The sequence below is a fragment of the Andrographis paniculata genome, unplaced genomic scaffold (assembly GCF_009805555.1).
Source record: "Andrographis paniculata isolate CXL003 unplaced genomic scaffold, ASM980555v1 Contig80END, whole genome shotgun sequence".
Taxonomy (NCBI): Eukaryota; Viridiplantae; Streptophyta; class Magnoliopsida; order Lamiales; family Acanthaceae; genus Andrographis; species Andrographis paniculata.
The window spans coordinates 4,094,625-4,116,567 of NW_026137618.1; the positions used below are offsets into that span (position 1 = coordinate 4,094,625).

Here is a 21,943-nt window from a genome sequence, read left to right on the forward strand (position 1 = left end):
GTTTATGACATTACAGATGGCAATTACATGGAAGAAGTTTGTGCGATATCTCGGGGTTTGGGATTCGGTACGTGAGTTTGCACGAATGTACGACGCTGGAATGGGTATGCTCATCTTTGTTCCCATCACTTTTCTGTCATGGTTCCCTTTTGTGTCGACATTCCAGTCACGATTGCTCTTTAACCAAGCATTTAGCCGTGGTTTGGAGATATCCCTCATCCTTGCTGGGAACAAAGCAAACATTGAGGCCGATTCTTTCTAGCTTTAACAGTAAAGACAACTGATCCCTTTCATCTTACAATAGCTTCCTTGTATACTTTTAATTTCGAAAAATAGCTCCAATTTAGCCTGCAAGACTGGATACTGTGAACCTGTTTGATTGGTTGCTCTGGAATTTATTGCACACATTTGAAATCATTTTTGGTAGAATTTGGTCATGTTTAATTAAATATTGTGTTGCAAATAAATTTATTCTGTACCATATATATGTCATGTTTATTGGCCTAATTAGGATGCATGCATAGCATATAACGGTAGAATAAGTTAACATTTTGAAGTGATAGGGTAACCGGGATGGCAATGGGCGGGCATAGGATGGGTTTTACGAAATTCAGAATCAGTTATGTCATAAAAACTAATTCGTTCCAGCCCCAAGAACCTAGAGATTGCAATGATAGATTCGAGATGTGACCCAGTTTGACCTTCCTGGTTATTTTTTTGTTATTGGATTTATTCGAAGATAATGAATGTTGTATTGAGCTATTTTCGAGAAGGATCGCGTGGAGTGCGCACTCGATAAAACCTATATGATATTGAAAAAGTGTAAAATAATTTAATGAAGCTGAAAATTATGGTACATATTGTTTGAAAATTATTATTTTCAATATTGACAAAGATGGTGTCTTTTAAATTTAAATTGAAGTTCAAATCTTTTCAGAAAAAATTCTTTCAAATATATTAATATATTCTTGTTTCACATAATTGAGAGAAAAAAAAAAAAAATTAGTGTTAGCTTTGTTTTATTCCAGTACGAATTGTGTAATCCGAAGCGTTAATAAGGTCGAAATATCGTATAAGGAAAATGAATCTACGCGACTCAAAGTATATCCAAGATCATGTATTCCTGCGCAATTCGATTTATTCGTATTTTCATTCAATTTAGAATATTTCTCCAACAATCTTATACGATATTTTCGAAAGATCTTGGATGTGGCGGATATGAAAATTAAATTTGGAAAGATGTCCAAATTTGAGAATATTGGAATATATATATTTTCAAAAATCAATTTGTTAGAATTGATTTTGAAATAGATCCGTGCGCATTCAGACTTTCTAATTAGAAGAAGAAAAAAAAATTGCATCGGTTGGGGCAGGCAGCCGGACACAAATTTTTGGTTTGTCTCCAGTGCAATGCATCAACGATTATCAAATGATCAAAGATTTGGTGCAGCCCATGGGCGGTGGGACTGCGTTGTATTTGATTGTGTTGAGATTTTATGGACGGTTTTTGAAAAAAAACAACACCATGTAATGGAATATAGTAAAAAGGTTTCTTTCCTCTTAATTTCTGTGTGAAGAATAGGGGGGGGGGGGGAAGTGGATATAATTCTCAAATTAAAATTCTAATATTTAAATTTTATAAATATAGATGTATGTCCGAATATTATAAATTGAATCTACTTTTATTTTGCCAAAATATCGTATAATAAATTTGAGAAAATTAATTAATGTGTTTGCAAAACACAGGGAATGAATTTTGATGTCCCTAGGATTAATTTTGTATAAATTAATTTATGAAGTGTTGGTTAAAATTCTTTTTCGAAAATTGGTTATTACGTTACTCACACTTTAGGAATTGTCAAATATAATTTGACTTCAATTAAATGTGGAATACTGCAAATACTTTGACAACAATAATAATTCTTGAGATTATTATGCGTGCACAAAGTTGGGAGTAATATTTCGATGGCTTAGGAGGATGGCAAATCGCGGTTAAGCGTAAGACTATCGTTTATCATTTGTAAAATGTTAGCGCGGTTTGAATTATCATGAAGCCGAAGCTTTGTATGTCGAATTGTATAGAGTGGAATCGCTCACATCCATTGACCAAGAAACTGACAAACAATATGTTATCGTGATGGTTAAAGTTCATTCAATTGTCATAGCGTGAGACACTAATGCTGGGAGCTGAATTCAATGTGGAAAGCTCACATTTAGAATATTGGAACACGCATGATTTATTATCCAAAAGAGTGTGTTCGGACTTGTAGGAGAGTTAGGTTGAGGTTTAGTATTATTATCCAAAAGAGTGTGTTCGGACTTGCAGGAGAGTTAGGTTGAGGTTTAGTCTCTTAATAATTTCTTTGAAAAATCATCGTGCATGGGCGAGGCTAAAGGAATTACCTATACGAACATGAAGTTTTGCCGCTTCAAAAAATGCTACGGACTTGGCTTTCGACATAAAATATATGCACATATAACTTAATACAACTCCTAAAATATATGCACATATTATTTATTGAATAACTATAATAATTTGAAGCACTTAATTAACACTCCCCCTTGCTTCAAAGCTTGTGACTTCTATACGCATAATGAAATATGTCGGAATTGGAGAGTTGTGGAAGAGAATTATAATGGAGAGAAATTTTATTAGAAAGGAACCTTGATGTTTCTTATTTTCCAAATGCTCATACTACATGGGTATTTATAGGAAAATTATTTGTAGTATGTAAAATTTATTAATACATTGGGAATAGTAAAAGTCTGTTCTTGAATATTTGGTGAGTTGGAATTCTTATTCTTTTTATTTTGTTATTACAAATTTTATCTAACACCCCCTCTTAATTTGTAATCCCAATATCTTTCTCGAACTGTTGAAGCTTCTATTCGGTGACTGCCTTCGTGAGTGCATTGGCAAACTGTGTTGTGGTCCTAACATGTTCCATAAAGATTTCTTTTTCTTGCACCTTTGTACAGATAAAATGATGTCTCAGCTTGATGTGTTTTGTTCTTCCATGAAACACTGGATTCTTTGTCATGGAAATTGTTGCCATATTATCACAGAAAATTGGAGTGGGTCCATATCTCTGTAACAAATCCTTTAAAATTCTTCTGAGCCAAACTGCTTCTCGAACCGCTTCATTCGCAGCAATGTACTCCGCCTCTGCGGATGACATATCAACTGAATTTTGCTTCTTCGTACTCCACGAAATTGCTTTTGATCCCAAGCAAAAAATGTATCCCAATGTCCTCTTCCTGTCATCTTGGCTTCCAGCCAATCACTATCCCTGAATCCAAGCAACTCATTATTCTCATCCATCGAATATTTGATGCCAAGATGTTTTGTCCCTTGAATGTAATGGAGAATCCTTTTTGCAGCCGCAAATTGTGACTTGCTTGGATTGCTCATAAATCTGGAAATCAAACTTACAACATGTAAGATATCCGGCCTTGTGTGTGTTAGGTAGATGAAGATTCGACAAGGCTCCGATAAATGCTTAGGTCGAATTTTTCTGCACCATCAACAAAGTTTAATCTTTCGTTGAGGGCCATTGTTGTCGCAGCGGGCTTGCAATTCTCCATTCTAAACTTCTTTAGCATGTCTGCAACATACTTCTCTTGAGAGATGAAGATATTTCCATTTTCTTGCATTACTTGAATGCCAAGAAAATACTCCATCATTCCAAGATCTGTCATTTCAAACTTTCTCATCATCGCTTCTTTGAACTATTTCACAATTGCGTCATTTGTTCGTACATAGATTAGATCATCGGCATATAGGCAAACCATCAAAAATCATTATCACTTTTCTTCACGTAGAGAGATGGTTCAGAAGGACTTTTCATAAATCTATTTTTCTGGAAATATGCATCAATCGTATTGTTCTAGCATCTCGGTGCTTGCTTCAGCATGTATAGTGCTTTGTGCAGTCTATACAGTTTTTCCTCTTTGCCTTTTGCTTCAAATCCTTGTGGTTGTTTGACGTACACCTTTTCTAGTTCACCATTCATAAATGCAATTTGTACTTGAAGTTGAACGTTTCAACTCCAATTGTACTGCAATTGCATTTCTGTAATAATATTTATGAGAAATTATTCAATCGAAAAATTCTAAGTGAACAAACTGATTATACATTTGCCACAGCATAGGTGTATTTGGTTTGCGCTTCATGCCCAAATTTTTGGTATTTAGCCTATAGGCTGTATAGGATTCCTAATCAAAATATATTATATATTTCTCACAAAAATATCACGTTAAAATGTTATCTAAGTTAAAAATCAAATTCAAATCAAAATCAAATAAATTTGTATTGACAATATCAACTTATAATTGAAAAAATAAATCATATATAAATACATTTACTATCTTAATATAGTTTACCAATTTGGGCACTTACTGTCATTTTGATAAGAAATAAAATGTATGTTTTATTTAGGTTTGAAATGTAAATCCTCATTTTCCAATCTATATGATTTCTAATAAAAATATATTATTTAATCTCACAAGATATTCATACAAAATAATACTTAAAAAATTTTAATCACAAACCCAATTGCATTAGTTTGGGACCAAATTTATTATTTATTTTTAATAACTATATAATAATATAATTTAAATTAAATATAATTATATTAAAAAATATAATTATTATAATATAAAATAAAAATTATTATTTGTAATATAAATATGTATAGATATAATATTTTAATTATCATTAAATTTTTTTTATAACACTATAATATATAAATAATAAATATTTAATTAAGTTTTAAAGTTTTTTTTGTAAAACTTAAAAAATTTCAAGGACTAGATACAAACATAAATATACAAAAGTAAATAGCTATTATTATTATTATAAAATAAATTTTTAATTATATAAATATTATTAAACCCTTATTATTTTACTTTACCCTACTTTTTCCTACTTTTTTCGAGCGGCTGCCACCACCACACCTTTCTTCCTCTTAACCCTACTTTTTTCCAGCCGCTACGGCGCCACACCTTTCTTCCTTATTCTTCAACTTCCTTCTCCCTCCTCTCGTCTTCCATTTGATCGCATTGTTTCTCAATTTTTATTCTTCTTCTTTGATCTTCCATCTACAACTCTTCATCTCCAGTGTTGGTCATCGGGTTCGGGGCGCAATGATTTTTCTTTCTTCTTCCCTTTTCCGTTGATGTAATGGAAATTCACTGGCGACCACCGAGTTTGGGGGGCAGCGGACCCTCTGGGTTCCTAAGTAGCTCCGCCCCTGGTTTGGGGGACTTGGAGATTAATTGGTTCCATAGTTTAATTAATCATTATGTAGCTGCAATGGTAACTAATAATTTAATTATCATTACGGTTTAGGGTTTGGAATGTGTAGTTGATAGTGCATTTTCATTTCTTTTGTTACTTTTTTGAAATGCTATGAATAATCATGGAATGAATGTATTTAGGCCCTTGCCATACAAGAGCTAGCCCCGGAAGAGTTTGGAAGATTTAAAGATTACGAGGGAAAAGACAAAGTGAAGGCGAAGGATATGGAGAAGGATAACGAATTGCAGTTGCTGCAAGCTGTGCAGAAAAGGTCCTTAATGTTAAAGAGCAAGAATCTGGCAAATGATGGATGGGCTGAGCGATCACTAGTTCCTGCAACTGAAGACAACCAGGGAACAAGCTCTGGTCATTCCAATTTGAGAACGGTGCCGACATTATCTAAACAACAACATCAACTGAGCTCCTCCCAACCATCGGCTTATAACTGGAATGAAGAGTTCCCAGGTTTGTACTTTTTTGTGTTATTATAGCACAATTGCTGCTTTTAAAATTTCATTTTCACAATTGCTGCTTCTAAAATTTGTCTCTCTACTTGCAGCTTCAGTTGTAAGGAAAGATGTTAAGCAGGGCTGGAAAAAAATAAGCTTCGTATTGGTATGTTCGAATAGCCTTTCAACTAGTTTTTCGATAACATGATTTGCACCTCTAAAATCCCTCGCCGAAATCAACATTTTTAACATATCAATATACATGTAGGTACATATTAGTTTACAGATTTCCAAGTCTTGTATGATTCTTTCTAAAAAATTTATATATCTATCCCTATAAATTTAATTAAAATATGTTAACAATTTAAGAAATTATCATTTATTATTTTTAAAGTTCGGATTCAATTATAAAGAAATTGTATTACAATCAAGTTAAAAAGGTTAAAATCAAGAAAAATGCCAAAAATATGTTACATGTATACCAAATGATCACTTTTGTCCTTATTTATTTAGCTGACAAAATATATTCTACATATTTGCAAAAGTCGTCATTTATGTCTTTTGGCCGCGCGTGATGTTCACACAACGGTTGTCCTACGTGCGGCTAGATGGAAAAAATGATGATTTTTGCAAACATGTAGTATATATTTTGTCAGTGAGATAAATAAAACATAAAAGTGACCACTGAGTGTGCGTGTATGATATGTTTTATAATTTTCCTGGTTAAAATCTTAGCCACTTATAGTAATTTGACAAACGGGATATATAAAAAAAATCATCGCAATTGCTTTTCCATTATAAAAAATACTAATAAATATTATTGAAATTAATTTATGATATATGGAATTAGATTCCTCGATGATACCGCCAACATACACATGCTTTCACACATGACAGGTTTTGCTACAGCCCCTCTGATATCATATAAAACAAGAGGGGTACAGTCGGAATCCCATAACTCCAAGAAGAAGAAATTGAGTTTGGGAAAAAAAAAAAAAAAAAGAACAACAACAGTAAAAACAACAAAACTGGTAGAAATGACTGGGCGGAAACGGGCGTCGCTCTCAGCCACCACTGAGTCCAAGTGCAATGAAAAGGTTCTGGTAAAAAATACAAGGCAGAATCCGCGGCGCAAACCCAAAAAGATCAAGCTCCTTGATGAATTAGTTCTACCTCAAGTTGAGATTAGGGATACACAAGAAAAGTTCAGTAATCAACAGTGTGGCGTAGATTCGAATGGCCAAAAGGCCTGTGGCAAGAGAACTACAAGCACAACTATTGCGGTAGATTGTGGATCTGATGATGATGCTGCGACTGAGGTATTCTTTTTTAAATTTACCCTTTTTGTTAATTCAAATCCAATTTCATTGCTAAATCTGAAACTTTCATTTTTGTGAGGATATTGGAGAGTGACTTCCTAGATTTGGTCAGGAAGAATATATATATATATATATATAAGAATATTTTAACAAAGTGATATGTTATATGCTATTTTTATTTTTTTAGTGACAACTTGTTGAATGATGTGAGATTAGGAAAGAACAAGATTTTTGTGCTTAGTGAATTAATGGAAATGATGTTGTTGTAGATCCTAAATAATGTTTATAAAGATTTTGTGCTAAGTAAATTGATGAATGAACTTTAACTTCAAGTTATTTTGCGCTGAAGTTATTGACTTGATAATTTTTTCATGTTTGTTTTGGGGTTTTGATTTTGGGTTTGGATTTAAATAATAAAAAATTGAAATGAGAATAATTGTATGATGCTATATATATAAGCATTGATGTCATATTTTAAATGTAAAGTGAATTTTTAATATAATACAAAAAAATATATTTGATTTGATGTCTTTTTCGGAGAAAATTTGTATGAATAATAGAAAGCCATCAAAATCCTTTTAACAAACACACCTTTACACTAGTAGAAATAGCTAGGTAGCACGACGGATAGACATGTACGTATTAGATTAGTGTGTTTTTTATGACATTGAAAATCAATTTCCCAAATCTTATCCTCGCCCACTTCACTTTCATGTTTATATTTTGGTCTGTTCATCCTCTATGTATCTGTTTCGTTTTTAATGATTGTATGTCACTTAAATAAAAAAAATAAATAACGTTACATTTTATTTAACATTCCTAAAAAAAGACCATTAAAAAGCAAATGAGTTTAAGGATAAAAAAGTTTTTCTCTTATCAATATTAATATTTTAAAATCTAAGTGAAACAATAAACAATTACCGTTAGCGGGTGGGCATAGGGAGCATTATTATTTTTGAACATTTATATCTTGTATCCCTCTAAATTTAATGTGTTAATAATTTAGCAATTATTATTTATTGTTGGGATAAATACATTTTAATACCAAGAATATGTGTTCAATTTATGTTAGTATTTGATATTAAAATCATATCAATGCACATGACTATTCCTGTAAATGGTTGGTACTATGGAGTAAATATAAGAGTATTTTCATACATGGTTTGTTTTGAAGATAAAAAATGATAATTGACATCATATATGAGTCTAAACATACATTTAACCCTTTGGTGGCGGCTACAGTGTTAAAATTCAAACACTGCTGAATAGCACACCGTGTGCTAACGGACAACATATTGTATTACCATAAACTACATACATCATGCATTAATATAATATAATACATTACATGACATGACAACACATGATATAGTCTCAAACATCACACACAATAGTTGATTTTAGTATATGATATACTCTTATATAACACACGCTATAATTATGAACAACATCACATACTTTTACTACAAACAATACATGTTGTATCTAATAAATGCATGTGTTGTTTCTATATTTTTCTACGTGTACTGATTTGGAAAATCAGCGCGGTATTGATTTTCCAAATTCAGCACCGTGACCATCCCATTTAACTTTTTATTATTTTTAAATTTCAAATTTAATTATAATAAATTTATGTTCAATTAGGTAAAAAAAAAAGGTTAAAATCTTGAACGTCTTCGTTCATTATTTACTTTAATAATTGACATACCAAATATAAGAATAAAATGAATAGTCATCATTGCCAATTATAAACAATTAATATTATGTATCATGGAAATAAGTTTATGATATTTGAAATACGATTCTTTGGTAATATAGACACGCGCATGATGCTCTCACGCGCTATGACCCTTCGCTATACTTTCTCTATTCTAATATAAAACAAGATCTATAGTCAAAATCCTATACTTGCAAAATTGATTTACAGAATCAGAAACAAACTATGGAGAGTGCAAAAACAACACCACCACATTCTTCAATGGCAGAGATCCAGCTTAATAGTGCACCGGTGGTCGACCTCTCAGCCGCCACTAAATGCATGACCAAAGAAAAGGTGCCGGTTAAGTACACAAGGCGGAATCGGCGCCAACCTAAGATGTGTGAACCTTCTCCATCCACCCTAGAATACGGCGATGATGATGATAGGGAGAAGAAAAAGACAAGACTTGCTGGTGATTTAGTTCAACCTGATAGGGAGATTAGTGAAACGAAAAAAAAATTAAGTGATCAACAACGTGGTGCAGATTCCACTGGCCGGAAGGCTGGGGGCAAGAGAAAGAAATGCACAACCATTGTTGTTGATTGCAGATCTGATGATGTTGCCGCGACTGAGGTTTTTTTCTTTTTTCAATTCACCTTTTCAATTTATTAAAATCCTATTCTATTTTTGAAAGGATACTTGAGTGTCTTTTTTTATATTTGTACGAAAAAAATAAAAAACGAATAAAAGAGAAAAAAAATGGAATTATTTTAATCATATTTTTTTATAATTTATTTTGGCGATATGTTAATCCTTTTAGTTACAAATTGTAGATGGGTTTGACACTTAGAATGGAGATTGATTGACTTCTTTTTTATTTTTTGAAATTGAAGTACATTTAACAGCTATCAACAAGGGGGAATTTTATTTGTGTTTTTTCCTTTGCAATATATATATATGTATATATATTTTTGGAGACAGTAATCGTGAAAGCATACATGATTTCTTTTTAGTTGTGGAATTCGTCTTTCTAGTTTATTTGTGTTTAATTTGTTTGGTGTCATGTGTAGCTATCATATGTATCATTTCTTCATCAAGATATGTGTGTTTATATATGCATATATATATTTCTGGTAATTGTGTATTATAAAATGCCTATTAGTTTTTGCAAAATATTTATGGTAATTGTTTTGTGTCATGTATAACTAACTATCTGTTAACTTTTATTGACAAATATGTAAGGACTATGATGTCTTTTAATAAACTTTATTATTTTATTTAGGTAGTAAATAGTGCAAAAATAAATCAAAATACAATGAATGAAGCCTAAGTGACCATGATTATGGTGTTAATGAAATATTTCTTAGTTAGCATCATGTTTATTTTTGTGTGCTGATATCTTTACTTAAATATATTGAGTTTATCTATTTATGCACAATTTTACAATGCCACAGAGCCAAGTTTATATTTGTTCATTTATTTATTAATTATAATTATGCTATATGTTAAAATCCTAAATATTAAGTAGTTTACAGAAAGCATACAAGTTGTTGAGTAATATTAGCACATTTGTTTTCTTCAATTGTATCTGCTGAATGTATATATCTTCGATAATTGTTTATGCAATTATAATTGTATAAATGTATTAATATTTTACATTAACTTTAATAGTATATAATTTGAAAAAAAGGTTTTGACTTTTTCTTTTCGTATTGTTATTAATCTTAAATTCTCATTATAGTTCATATCTGAATTTTCAGTGGCTGATGAATTATTAGTTGACTGTTTTCAATTGAATATTTTTTAGTTATTATTCATGTTTCTTGTGCGCAGAAAAAGAAAGAAAAGAAGCAGAAAGGAGTGATAGTGAGTGAGGAGACGACAAAAGCAGATAGTTGTAAAACAAATTCAGGCAAGATTCTGTTGGAACCATAGAATTTCATATACTATCAATTTATTATTATTATTTCTTTTTTTTGTTAATCTTTATTTATTTATTTTTTTTTTTGTGTAACAGTCGAAACAAAGTGTGGTCCTATACCAACACCATTGCCTGATAAGAAATTGTTGACAGGCATTCTTAGCAAGCTGCAAGAGTATGTAATTTTTTTTTTGAGTATGTGTTTTTAGGGATATTTTTTGTGGGCTCTTTTTGTATCAGATTTTATTGAACGATTCATATGTACATATATATATATATGTATATATATGTTTCTGTTTCAGGTTGGATGTTTATGGGGCGTTTTCTAATCCTGTGGACATCATAGATGTGAGTCTTCTGCACATACTCCAGGCTGACAATAATTATATGGTTGTTTGATGCTGACGATGGTTTCATATTGCAGGTGCCCGATTATTATGATGTGGTAAAGCAGCCTATGGATTTTCCAACTATTCGAAAGAAGCTTCGGAAAAGCTGTTACAAGTCCTTGGAAGATTTGGAGGTCAATTGATTCCATAGCTTATTATAATCACTTTTCAACCGTGACTGTAACTGATAATAAAATTACTGTTATTTTCATTTCTTTGATATCTCAGGCTGATGTTCAACTACTCTGTTCCAATGCAATGTTGTTCAATGGGCCGGACACTGTCTACCATAAACAGGTGTAGTTTAGAGTTCAAGGTTTAGGGTTTGGAATATGTGGTTGATTCTGCATTTTCTATTTATTTTGTAAACTTGTGCAATGTTATGAATAATAATCGAATGATGGTATTTAGGGGCTTGCCATCCAAAATCTTGCCAATGAAGAGTTTGGAAAACTTAAAAATCCTGAGGGTAAAGATGCAGTATTGGACAAGGATAATGATAAGAAGAAGGAGAAGGCTCAAGAAGTCGAATTACAGTTGCAGCAAGCTGTGCAGGAAAGAAGAATAAGGGGAAAGGCTCCGGAAAATAATGAATCAATAGACAGATCACCAGCTCTTGCAGTTGCCCCGACTGAAGATCATCAGGGAACAAGCTCTGGCCGTTATAATTTGACAAAGGGGCCGGAATTGTCCTACTCTTACCGCAAAGAACAATCTGACAGCACCTCCCATACATTGGCTTATAGTTGGAACCAAGAATTCCCAGGTTTGTTAGGGTAAAATTATAGTGCTACTTCTGAATTTGTCATTTAATTTCTCATCAACTGCTCATAAATTAGGCTGATATGGTTGTCTTTTTACTTCCAGTTTCGGTTGTAAGGGCAGATGCTAAGCAGGGCCGGAGAAATACGGCCGTGGATTTGAACCGCCGTGGCACATACAATCAGCCATGTCCCCATTCCTCTCCTCCCACTTCCTTAACCAACCTTGCAAAGGAGCCCCATCATTTGGTACCGGTATGTTCTAATGTTCTTTCAACTAACATTGTGGATAATGCATCATTTATCATAATAAGAAAATAGCTTACAATTTGTACTGTGATTTTTGTGTGTTTCAGATCTCATCGGGAAGCTTGCGAGATCCTCTCTGTTATGCTAGAAGTCTAGCACAATTTGCTGCTGATTTGGGGCCGGTGGCTTGGAAAATTGCTTCCAAGAAGATTGAAGCTGCCTTACCGATTGGGACAGCATACGGTCCAGGTTGGGTAGGTGAACCCATCCCTGCTACGCCGAGAAGCCAGCTGGCATCATCGTCATCACAGCCGAACTAAGATTTGCAGTTTTAAGGAATTGATGAATGTTTGAAGGAACAGGTGGTTAGAAACGACCGCACAGCACTGAATTTGTGCTAGCTCTTTGCCCTTAATTTGCGTGTAACCGTGATGGTGTTGGGGTAGAATCGGGTATGTTCTTGATTCTTGAAGACAATCTAAAAGTATGAAATGTTAGATTTGATAACTTTTAGGTTTAGATATGGATATTTAGACAATCTAAAAATAAGAATATGAAATGACTCATTTAAGTTCCAGAGGATGAAATTGCAGAGACAATATGAAAAAAAGAATATTTAGACTCTTTACATCAATCCGGTTACTCTTAGGAGATTTTTATGTTTGCTATTTTTGTTCTTTTTTCTATGATTAGCCAGTACTTTATTTTTTTTAGTTTAAGAGTAAAAAAAATTTGGTATAGATTTGTGACATTAGACTATGTTTTGATTTTATATTAGTTTTCAGTTCCTAAGTATTTATGTAATTTCTAATTTTTATTAACGTGTATATATGTACATATATATATATATATATATATAGGTCCACACCACTCTAAATTATAGTAAGCACATCTACCAAATTTAATTTTAATGTTTAACCTTTGAGTTAGTTGGGTATTGTGACCAAGTGTTTCAATTATATTAAAGATTATTTGTTAAACTAAATTAATAGTCCATAATTGCGTTTAATTTAGTTCAGGAAATCACAAAATAAAATTTAAACAGTTCTGCATGGCTAATTGTTAAATTGAATTAAGCTCTTTTAGACGATTAGGATAGTAAATTGTTTTTGGCGTCGCTAGGGTTCTAGTCTAATTAGGAAAGCAGTTAACGGGCGTACCTTGTCTGTCGAAAAATTAAGAAAGAGTTGCTTATTAGGTGCGTGTTGGTAACTATAATTAATTTATTTAGAAACCAATAAAATTAAATATTTTATCGATGATCATATTCACTATCAAGTTTCAATTTCATTCATAGACTGGAAGTTTACTTTTATTGAGTTTATCTTTTATGTCGAGATCTGACCACACAGAAATTTTGATTTTCAATCCCGAGATTGAGAAGATTACGCATCAATTGAGAAAAAAAAACTAGGGAGCCTTGCCAAAAAGATTTTGCATCAGAATCATCTTGCGATTTTAGTTTTGACGTGACCAAGGTATAACAATAAATGGATCAGCAACATCTTTGTATTACATTCCTGGTGATAGAGGGTAAGGCTCTATTTGAATTGAAATCGAGACTAATATGCTTGTTGCCTTCTTTCCATGGTTTGTCCAGAGAAAGCGGCATATGCATCTTCAAGAATTTGATGTCGTCTGCGTGTAGGGGTGGCAATTCGGACCGGCCCGGTTTTGATTAATTAATTTTGATTTTAATTTTATTTAAATATATATTTATACTCCGTCCGTCCTGGATAACTTGTCATCATTACTGTAGATAGATTAATTTTGGTAAAATATAATTAGTAACTAATTAAGAAGTATATTAGTAAAAATAATTAATATAATAAAAATAATTATTGTATAAGAAAATAATTATAGATTAATATTAAGATATCTAAATAATTTAATTAAAATTAAAAAAAAATTATGAATTAAGATAACTGCGGCGGCTGGAGGAGCCTTCTCCTCCTTCAGTGCCGGCAGCGACGACGGAGGCAGGCCGGCGGAGCCTTCTCTTCCTTCTCCGGTGACGACGACGGCTGCAACAGCGACCACGCAGCAACGACGGCGGCGGGCCGGTGGAGCCTTCTTATACTTCTTTGGTGGCGGCGGCGGTTGAGGCAGTCCCTCTTTGTCTTTCTTATTCTTCTCCGGCGACGGCGGGGATGGTGGATCTACCTCATCTTTCTCTTCTTTTCCGGTGACGGCGGCGGCAGCGGTGATGGCAGCGGCGGCAGGGCAGCTGCTAAAATTCAGCATTATACAATTTTGTTTTTTTTTAAAAAAAAAATTCAATTGTATCGGAAATTCCGGACTATTCAAATTTCCGAAACTAGTTTGAGTAGTATTGGAATTTGCGAACCTACCAAAATAAGATCGAAAATTCTGAGACTACTCAAAATAGCTTCGGAATTTTCGAGCTATCCAAACCAGCAACGAGATATCTGTTACGGCTACATATCCGAGACAATGTTCGATGCAAAATAATAATAGGTTCGGACTTAGAAATGATATCCGATACAAATTTCCGAAGCTAAATCCAAAATTCTGGTAGTGATATAAGAATAAATTAAATATTCATCATCACATATTATAAACAATTAATATTATGTATCATGAAAATAAATTTATGATATTTGGATATCATTCTTTGGTAATATCGACACACACATGATGCTCTCACACGTGACAACCCTTTTGCTACTCTTCCTCTAGTCTCATATACAACAAGATATATAGTCAAAATCTTATACTTGCAAATTTGAGTTACAGAAATAACAAACAAACTACAGAGAAAAAAAAAAACCAACAACAATGGCAGGAAAGACAACAACTCATTCTTGAATGGCAGAGATCAAGCTTAATAGTGCACTGATGGTGGACCTCTCAGCCGCCACTGAAGGCATGGTCAAACAAAAGGCGCCGGTTAAGTACACAAGGCGGAATCGGCGCCAACCTAAGATTTGTGAACCTTCTTCATCCAGCCTAGAATACGGCCATGATGATGATGTTAGGGAGAAGAAAAAGTTAAGACTCGTCGGCGATTTAGTTCAACCTGACAGGGAGATTAGTGAAACGAAGAAAAAATTCAGTGACCAACAATGTTGTTGATATATATTGTATATATATTTATGTTTATGTATATAGCCCAACCCATAACCCCATATGTATAAATATGACGATGTACCCTAATTATTTCTCGAAAAATTCAGTTTATACCAATTATTCCAATATGGTATTAGAGCCCCAATTTCTCCCTGTATAACACAAATACACTGCCCGTCTGTTTCATTACCTTCTGGTTATTTTTTATTGATACCGCCAGCACGACCAGGTGCGCCACCGTGAGACCGGCCGACACCCAAAAAATCATGGCGAACGGCGGCGCATGGATCGATCATGCGCCCGACGAAGATCCAGCCGTCGGACGCCTCTCCGGCGTGTGGCAGCATGTGCGGCGGCGGTTTCCGGGGATCTTTATGCCGTCTTGCTCGGAACTCGATTTTGTCTCTCATAGTATAGTTTATTTTCCCATTTAAGCACTACTTGGTGATCGTCTATTTTTTTCATGTTTCAGGTTCAACTCGATTTTTTATTTTGCTCCCGTCAGCTATTTTTGCTAAAAGTATATACAGTTGTCGTACTGAAAATGTTCGGTACGGTATTATACCATATAAAAATTTATGATATACAATAATTTTGACGCTTTAGTATTTTTTCATACTATACTGCATCATTCGAGCAAATTGATATTTTTCACTCTTAATAACAGTGATAAATGAATTATTTTAATGAAGTATAAAAATCAAATTCTAAATCAAATATATTATTAACTAATTTTCAATTGTAAAATATCAAATCAAATATTTTTTATATTATATTAAAAATTAATTAAAAATTTCCGACATCACGTCAAAATTCTAGAGCTACTTTTAAATTTACAATAAAACAAATAATAAAAGTTAGGGGTATTAGTAATTGAATAAAATATAATTAAATTAGTATTTATTAATTATTACTAGAAATATGACTAATTTCGTGGGACAACCAAAATCGAAAATATGGACTAATATTACGGGACGGAGGAAGTATATATCATCATATATTTTAATATAAAATATCATATTATTATTATATAGACAATGTATTCACCAATTGACAATATCATTTCATTACAAATATATAAATTTTAGATAATAAGTAATTAATAATATTTTTATATTTTTTTATAGATTTTTATTTCCAAATATAACATATTTATTTTAAGTTAATTCATTTCCTTAATTAAAATGACATTAAATCAACTATTTTTAATTTCTCAATTACCCTTAACTAATATCGACCATAAGATTAAAATTTATATTAATCCAACAGCATAAAAGAATTTAGTGGTGCTAAATTTTACATAAGCTCAGCACCATACCAGTAGCCACCCATCAAACTAGACCTCAAAATTCTTGTCAGAATACTTCCAAATCTGGTGTCAAAAATGTTCAGCTTATTAATTCAGAAACACACCGTGCCTTTATTAAATCTCTGAATCAGAATAATAAAATCTCTCCGATTCCTGCCCGTGGACGTAGGTTGACACACCGTCATCGAGCCACGTAAAACCTCTGTGTTCTTTATTTGCTTTCTTTCTCGTTTTCTCGTAACAAAACTCTAATGGACTTCACACATTTATTTGAGGGTGGGTTGCATGTCAAATTTTAGGGTAGCATAAAATACAATCGAACTCAAACTTTTCAGAGGCCGGAAATATCAGGCATTTGGATCTGTTTAGACAAGAGATTGTTGGAAATTTTAGAGTTTTGAAAAACTTAGAAACAGTCAAATTTAGGAACAGTAAAGTAAAAAGTTAGTATTTTATACAATGATACATAAAATTTAGAAATAGTAAAATATGATGGGATGTCAAGGCTTTAACGACAACTAACTCATAAATAAATATAGCAATATATACAACATAATCAGTTTGTTCATTCAACTTTTTTTTATGAATTAATTTTTTGTTTGCGGCACGAGAAACTGTGTTGGTAATATAAAAAATACTTCTTCCGTCCCATGTATTATGGGCCTATTACTGTAGATACGGGAATTTAGATAAAGTGTGATTAGTAAGTAATTAAGAAGTGTATTAGTAAAAACAATTATTGTTTAATAAAAATAATTGTGAATTAAGATTAAGATAACTAAATAGTTTAATTAAAATTTAAAAAATTATAAAATTTAAAATTTAAAATGAGATTAAATTATATAATTATATTTCAAAAAAAGAATGGACAAATTATGTGGGACGGACGAAAATAGAAAATAGGGACAAATTATGTGGATGGAGGGAGTAATATTTTGCATTGGTTGACTTTTTATAAGTGAATGATATATATATAGTATTTTAAAGTAACCAGATTTTTTACAAAAATTAATCATATATTCTTCTCATTTAGAATTTTTAGTTATTCTCATTGAGTTATTGGTTTTAATAGTTAAGATATTGCCAAATTTTATAATAATCAAGATATGTATAGCAAACTATGCCCAACAATCTACTTCACACCGGCGAAAAAAAAAATTATTTGTTTATAGAGCCTATTATTTAATTTTTGCTCAAATCCTTGAAAATATTCGAGACTGCCCTGCTTTTCATGTATTAATTTTTTAATAATATTTATAAAATTTGTTCGGTTGGCAATTGCTGACTGCATATTGGTATGCATATCATGTGTATTGTGGCTTTATCTATAATAGTAATTTGAATTTTCTGATAGGAATATTCTGCATTGAGTAACAGCTAAGATTCCCAATCTACTTGCAGTGTCCTTCTATGTTAAAATTATCATAACATTGAAGTGGCTAGGAATTTAATGTACTTTAATCCTCGACACGATACCACAAATAAAATGAATTTGTTATGTTGTTGTTTTCTACCTAAATTTCGTTTCACATTGTACCTACCCCATAAAATAATTCAATCTTAATAATAAAGCTCCTTTAACAAATTCAACCTCAAACTTGGCGTCTGGTTTACAACTAAATTGCCATTTAGTAGCTGAGAATCTCTGTTTGTTTGAAGGGATGGCTATAGCTGCTTATGCATCTTTGGTTTCTCTTACTCATGTCCTCGACAATGTTCATTATCGTTCTCGATTCCGTCGCCTTCATGGAGACATAAAACAGATTGAGTCTCTCCGGGAAGGTGTTGATTTCTTATTAGATTTTCTCGAAGTTCGCTCGGAAAAAGAAGTTCGAGATGTTGATTTGTTGAGGCAATTATCTAAGATTGCCTTTGAAGCAGAGGAAATGTTCGATCTACATGTCGTGGATCAGCATCTACTGCGATACGAGGGAGTAAAACCTGATTTGGGCATTTCAGCTTTCAACGATGATATGGAGGGAGTGATCCAAAAGATTGAATTCATCAAGAAAAAGTTGTTGTTAAAGGAAGAGGTACTTGAAGATGTTCATTCTAGAAGACAACCAAAAGTTTTTCCACGTGGTGGCGCTTCATTGACTACTTCATCTGTTGGCAAGAAAACAATTGTAGGATTTGATGAACATGTTATCGCGATCATAGATGTGCTAACAAGAGATGAATCTAAGCTCGAAATCATCCCTATTGTTGGGATGGGGGGGATTGGTAAGACTACTCTAGCTAAAGCTGTTTTTGATAATCAATATATTTCCGATCACTTTGATAGACGCATCTGGCTTACGATATCAGAAGAGTATACTGTTCACGACATTCTAGTAGGTCTTTTATATGATGGGGAGGTTATTGCTCATGATGGAAGTTTGGATGGGTTGGGACAAGCTTTGTACCAGCAATTATTTGGTAGCCGATACTTGATTGTTATGGATGATGTGTGGAGCGAGCAAGCTTGGTATGACTTGAGAATGTTTTTTCCAAACAACAATAATAAAAGCCGGATTATGATGACTACTCGGCTTTCAAATGTGGCTTCTTCTTTAGGCACTCATAAACCATATTCGATGACATTATTAGATACCAATAAAAGTTGGAATTTGTTTTGTCAAGCCATTTTTGGTAACAAAGATTGTCCGTATCCAGAGTTAGAGGAATTTGGAAGAAAGATTGTAGAAAGTTGTAAAGGACTTCCTTTAGAAATTATTGTAATTGGTGGGCTACTTGCTAAGTCCGACATGTCTAGAAACTTTTGGGAGTTTATAGCGGATGACATAAGCTCCTTTGGTAATTCAAGATATGATGAACATTGCATAAAAATTTTGTCTTTAAGTTATAACAATTTGCCGATTCATCTCAAACCGTGTTTCCTCTTCGTGGGCTCTTATCCTGAAGATCAAAAGATTGTTGTCACTGACCTAATTCAGAGATGGATTGCAAATGGATTATTCAGAGCTATAGGTGAGAAAAGTTTAGAGGACATTGCTATGGATAACATCAAAGATCTCATTTCCAGGAATCTAATTTCTGTCCACTCACTCACAACCGGAGGTGAAATAAAAACATGCGGCATTCATGATCTCTTACGAGACTTATGCTTGAAAGAATTAGACAATGAGAAGTTTATTCAATCGCCGAAGGTGCAAGACACGAAGTATACAGGAGCTCAAGTACGATGCTTTCTCTGCGGCCATGAAAACACTTATCAGGAAGTGATGAATATCCCAGATTTTGATGTTTTATCGCCATCACTTTCGTCACCTCTAAGTCCTCCATCCATTTGTGCTGCTTGCAGCGCGACGTATTCGCATGTTACAAGGGCAAGATTAGTCGGGATGGTGAGTGATGCCTATGACCATTTAGTCTTTGTGCATCCTACTCAAGCGCGGTATGTTTCTGTATACAGTGCCGTAGATGTACAATCTATATTACCTGCATCGGAACTACTCTGGAATATTCAGACGTTAAAAATTGTCGTGTCAAGTTCGATAGTTTTTCCTGATGAAATTTGGGAGATGCCACAGCTTAGGCATTTGCAGGTCAGTTCGATTGCGACTACATTGCCAGATCCTGTGGCGGGGAAAGGCTCCATTATTCTCAAAAATTTGCAAACCCTTTTCGAAATACAAAACTTCAAGTGTACTAAAGAAGTCTTGAACAGAATTCCAGATTTAAAGACATTGAGAATTACATTTAACTCTGAGTTTAAAGAAAGTATGGCATCGTCGGACTGTTCTCTTTTTAATCTTATACAGCTCAAGAAACTTCAGTCACTACAAATAACACGTGCTTGGGAGAATGTTGCATTTCCGAAGTCTCTTAAAGAGTTGTCTTTGAAGGATTGCAGTAGTAGAGTTCCTTGGAGCAGATTGTCGATCATTGGCTTGTTGCCGAATCTTGAGAAGCTTGAACTGATTAATGCCACTGTAGGATCTGAATGGAATCCAATTGAGGGTGAATTTCTTCGATTGAAAAATTTAATCATTTGGTATTCTGATCTAGTGCAATGGACAGCTGATAAGGAGCACTTCCCGACTCTCGAGCGCCTTCAGCTTTGGTCTTTAAAATCGTTGGAAGAAATCCCTTTGGGCATTGGAGATATTCCGACATTGAATAGAATTGAATTGATTGAATGCAGCAGATCTGCTATCGACTCGGCATGGCAGATATGGGAGGAACAACAGAGCATGGAAAATGAGACGCTTGAGATTTTTCTGAGGAACAATATGGAATGGTACTCGATCAGCGATTTCATGGCACGACAGATAGAAGAAAATGAGTGTGAAGATGAAGATTAAGATAATGCATCTGAAGATGGTTGGCACTGACAGGTATGTTTTATAATATTCTAATGCTTGTGATCCTTCTTTCTTTGTGTGTGTGCCTTGAACTACAAGAAGTAGTTGTTTGTTCTATGTTTTTATTGGGAGATATTGAGAATTGTGAAAGTATTACCGGTAGAGATTTGAAAGAAAATTAAGAACAATGTGGATTCGCTGAATGTTGCAGATTGTAGGAAAGGGAATAATCTTTACAACATATCGGAATACTTGCATTACCGGTTTCGATCTAATTTGAATCCAATTAATGATATTTTCAGGTGGATCTGAGATAGGATCTCTTGGGTGTCTTGTGTTTGGTTGTTCTAAATTTGGTTTCAAAAACAAGCAGAAAGTTTAAATTATGACTGCCTGTCGAATTGTTGGAGAATCTTTCGAAGATGTTTTCCATAAAATTATGCAGCTATTATTATTATTTGAAGACTGCATTTATTTTTTTTATCATATTGTAACTCATTTACGGAGAAGAATGTGTGAGCAAAAGACTTTTATAGTATCATGTAATGAGTATATTTATTCTATTCGATCATCCGAGCTATGGACAAGATTGATAGATTATTTGGAAAATCTGAAGAATTATCAATGGGAACATTTTTTTGTTTTCTTTTGGTTTTTCACTTATTACCTTTTCTTGCAATAGTTACTTAATGATCAATCTTAGTTCATATGTATGTACTAAAATTTGTGATCCTCAGTAAATGAGCTGTTTGTTTGTCGCGCCTTTAATAGACAATGTCGTTTAGGAAGACCCATTGTTCACCATAAACAAATTTTTCTCACTCTTTTGGAACTAGTAGACGAACATTTATCATATTTCTATTTGGTACGATAATTTTATTAATAATGTATATTATGAACACTAGCACATTATGAACCTGTTGTGCTGTAGTGTCGCGTGTTGAAGAAGTCCGGGTGTGCCAAGTTGGACAAAATCAGAGTTATGTGATACTAATTTGCAAAAAACAAGAGCCAAATACAGTGTAAGAATGATCTGTAAGAATGATCTCCCATATCAAATCATCATAATTGATAGATATCAAATCTTCAATAATTCTTCAATTTACATGAATTGTGCCCATTCCTCCCAAATCATACAAGCTGCAGTACAA

The 21,943-nt window shown here is 33.2% G+C and overlaps 4 protein-coding genes across 6 annotated transcripts in view; 3 read left to right on the forward strand and 1 right to left on the reverse strand.

Moving 5' to 3' along the window:
- Window positions 1–291, forward strand: part of LOC127240941 (callose synthase 10-like) — a 30,886-nt gene extending 30,595 nt beyond the window's left edge. Inside the window, 1 exon segment of the mRNA XM_051259812.1 lies at window positions 17–291. Coding sequence (XP_051115769.1) covers window positions 17–262 — 246 coding nt within the window. The 3' untranslated portion in view covers window positions 263–291.
- A 2,812-nt stretch (window positions 292–3,103) lies between these two features.
- Window positions 3,104–3,717, reverse strand: LOC127240987 (uncharacterized mitochondrial protein AtMg00810-like). The gene is made up of 2 exons (XM_051259861.1): window positions 3,617–3,717; window positions 3,104–3,515 (listed from the first exon to the last, which is right to left on the reverse strand). The coding sequence occupies exons 1-2, from the start codon at window positions 3,715–3,717 to the stop codon at window positions 3,104–3,106; spliced, it is 513 nt and encodes a 170-aa protein (XP_051115818.1).
- Window positions 3,718–4,949: 1,232 nt separating this feature from the next.
- LOC127240829 (SWR1 complex bromodomain subunit bdf1-like) lies at window positions 4,950–12,757 on the forward strand. 3 transcript variants are annotated; one of them, XM_051259647.1, is made up of 13 exons: window positions 4,950–5,317; window positions 5,440–5,764; window positions 5,859–5,914; window positions 6,646–7,067; window positions 8,995–9,399; window positions 10,600–10,678; window positions 10,784–10,862; window positions 10,990–11,035; window positions 11,112–11,210; window positions 11,305–11,373; window positions 11,488–11,842; window positions 11,944–12,092; window positions 12,194–12,757. In XM_051259647.1, exons 4-13 carry the CDS (start codon window positions 6,786–6,788, stop codon window positions 12,404–12,406), a joined length of 1,776 nt encoding a protein of 591 aa, XP_051115604.1. In that variant the 5' UTR covers window positions 4,950–5,317; window positions 5,440–5,764; window positions 5,859–5,914; window positions 6,646–6,785; the 3' UTR covers window positions 12,407–12,757. The 3 variants fall into 3 exon arrangements, with proteins under 3 accessions (XP_051115604.1, XP_051115607.1, XP_051115605.1); XM_051259650.1 differs by lacking the exon at window positions 8,995–9,399; XM_051259648.1 differs by lacking the exons at window positions 4,950–5,317; window positions 5,440–5,764; window positions 5,859–5,914 and having other exon boundaries at window positions 6,975–7,067; window positions 9,053–9,399; window positions 12,194–12,756.
- A 5,351-nt stretch (window positions 12,758–18,108) lies between these two features.
- Window positions 18,109–21,372, forward strand: LOC127241051 (late blight resistance protein R1-A-like). The gene is made up of 2 exons (XM_051259944.1): window positions 18,109–20,825; window positions 21,095–21,372. The coding sequence occupies exon 1, from the start codon at window positions 18,147–18,149 to the stop codon at window positions 20,790–20,792; it is 2,646 nt and encodes an 881-aa protein (XP_051115901.1). The 5' UTR covers window positions 18,109–18,146; the 3' UTR covers window positions 20,793–20,825; window positions 21,095–21,372.
- The last annotated feature ends 571 nt before the right edge of the window (window positions 21,373–21,943 follow it).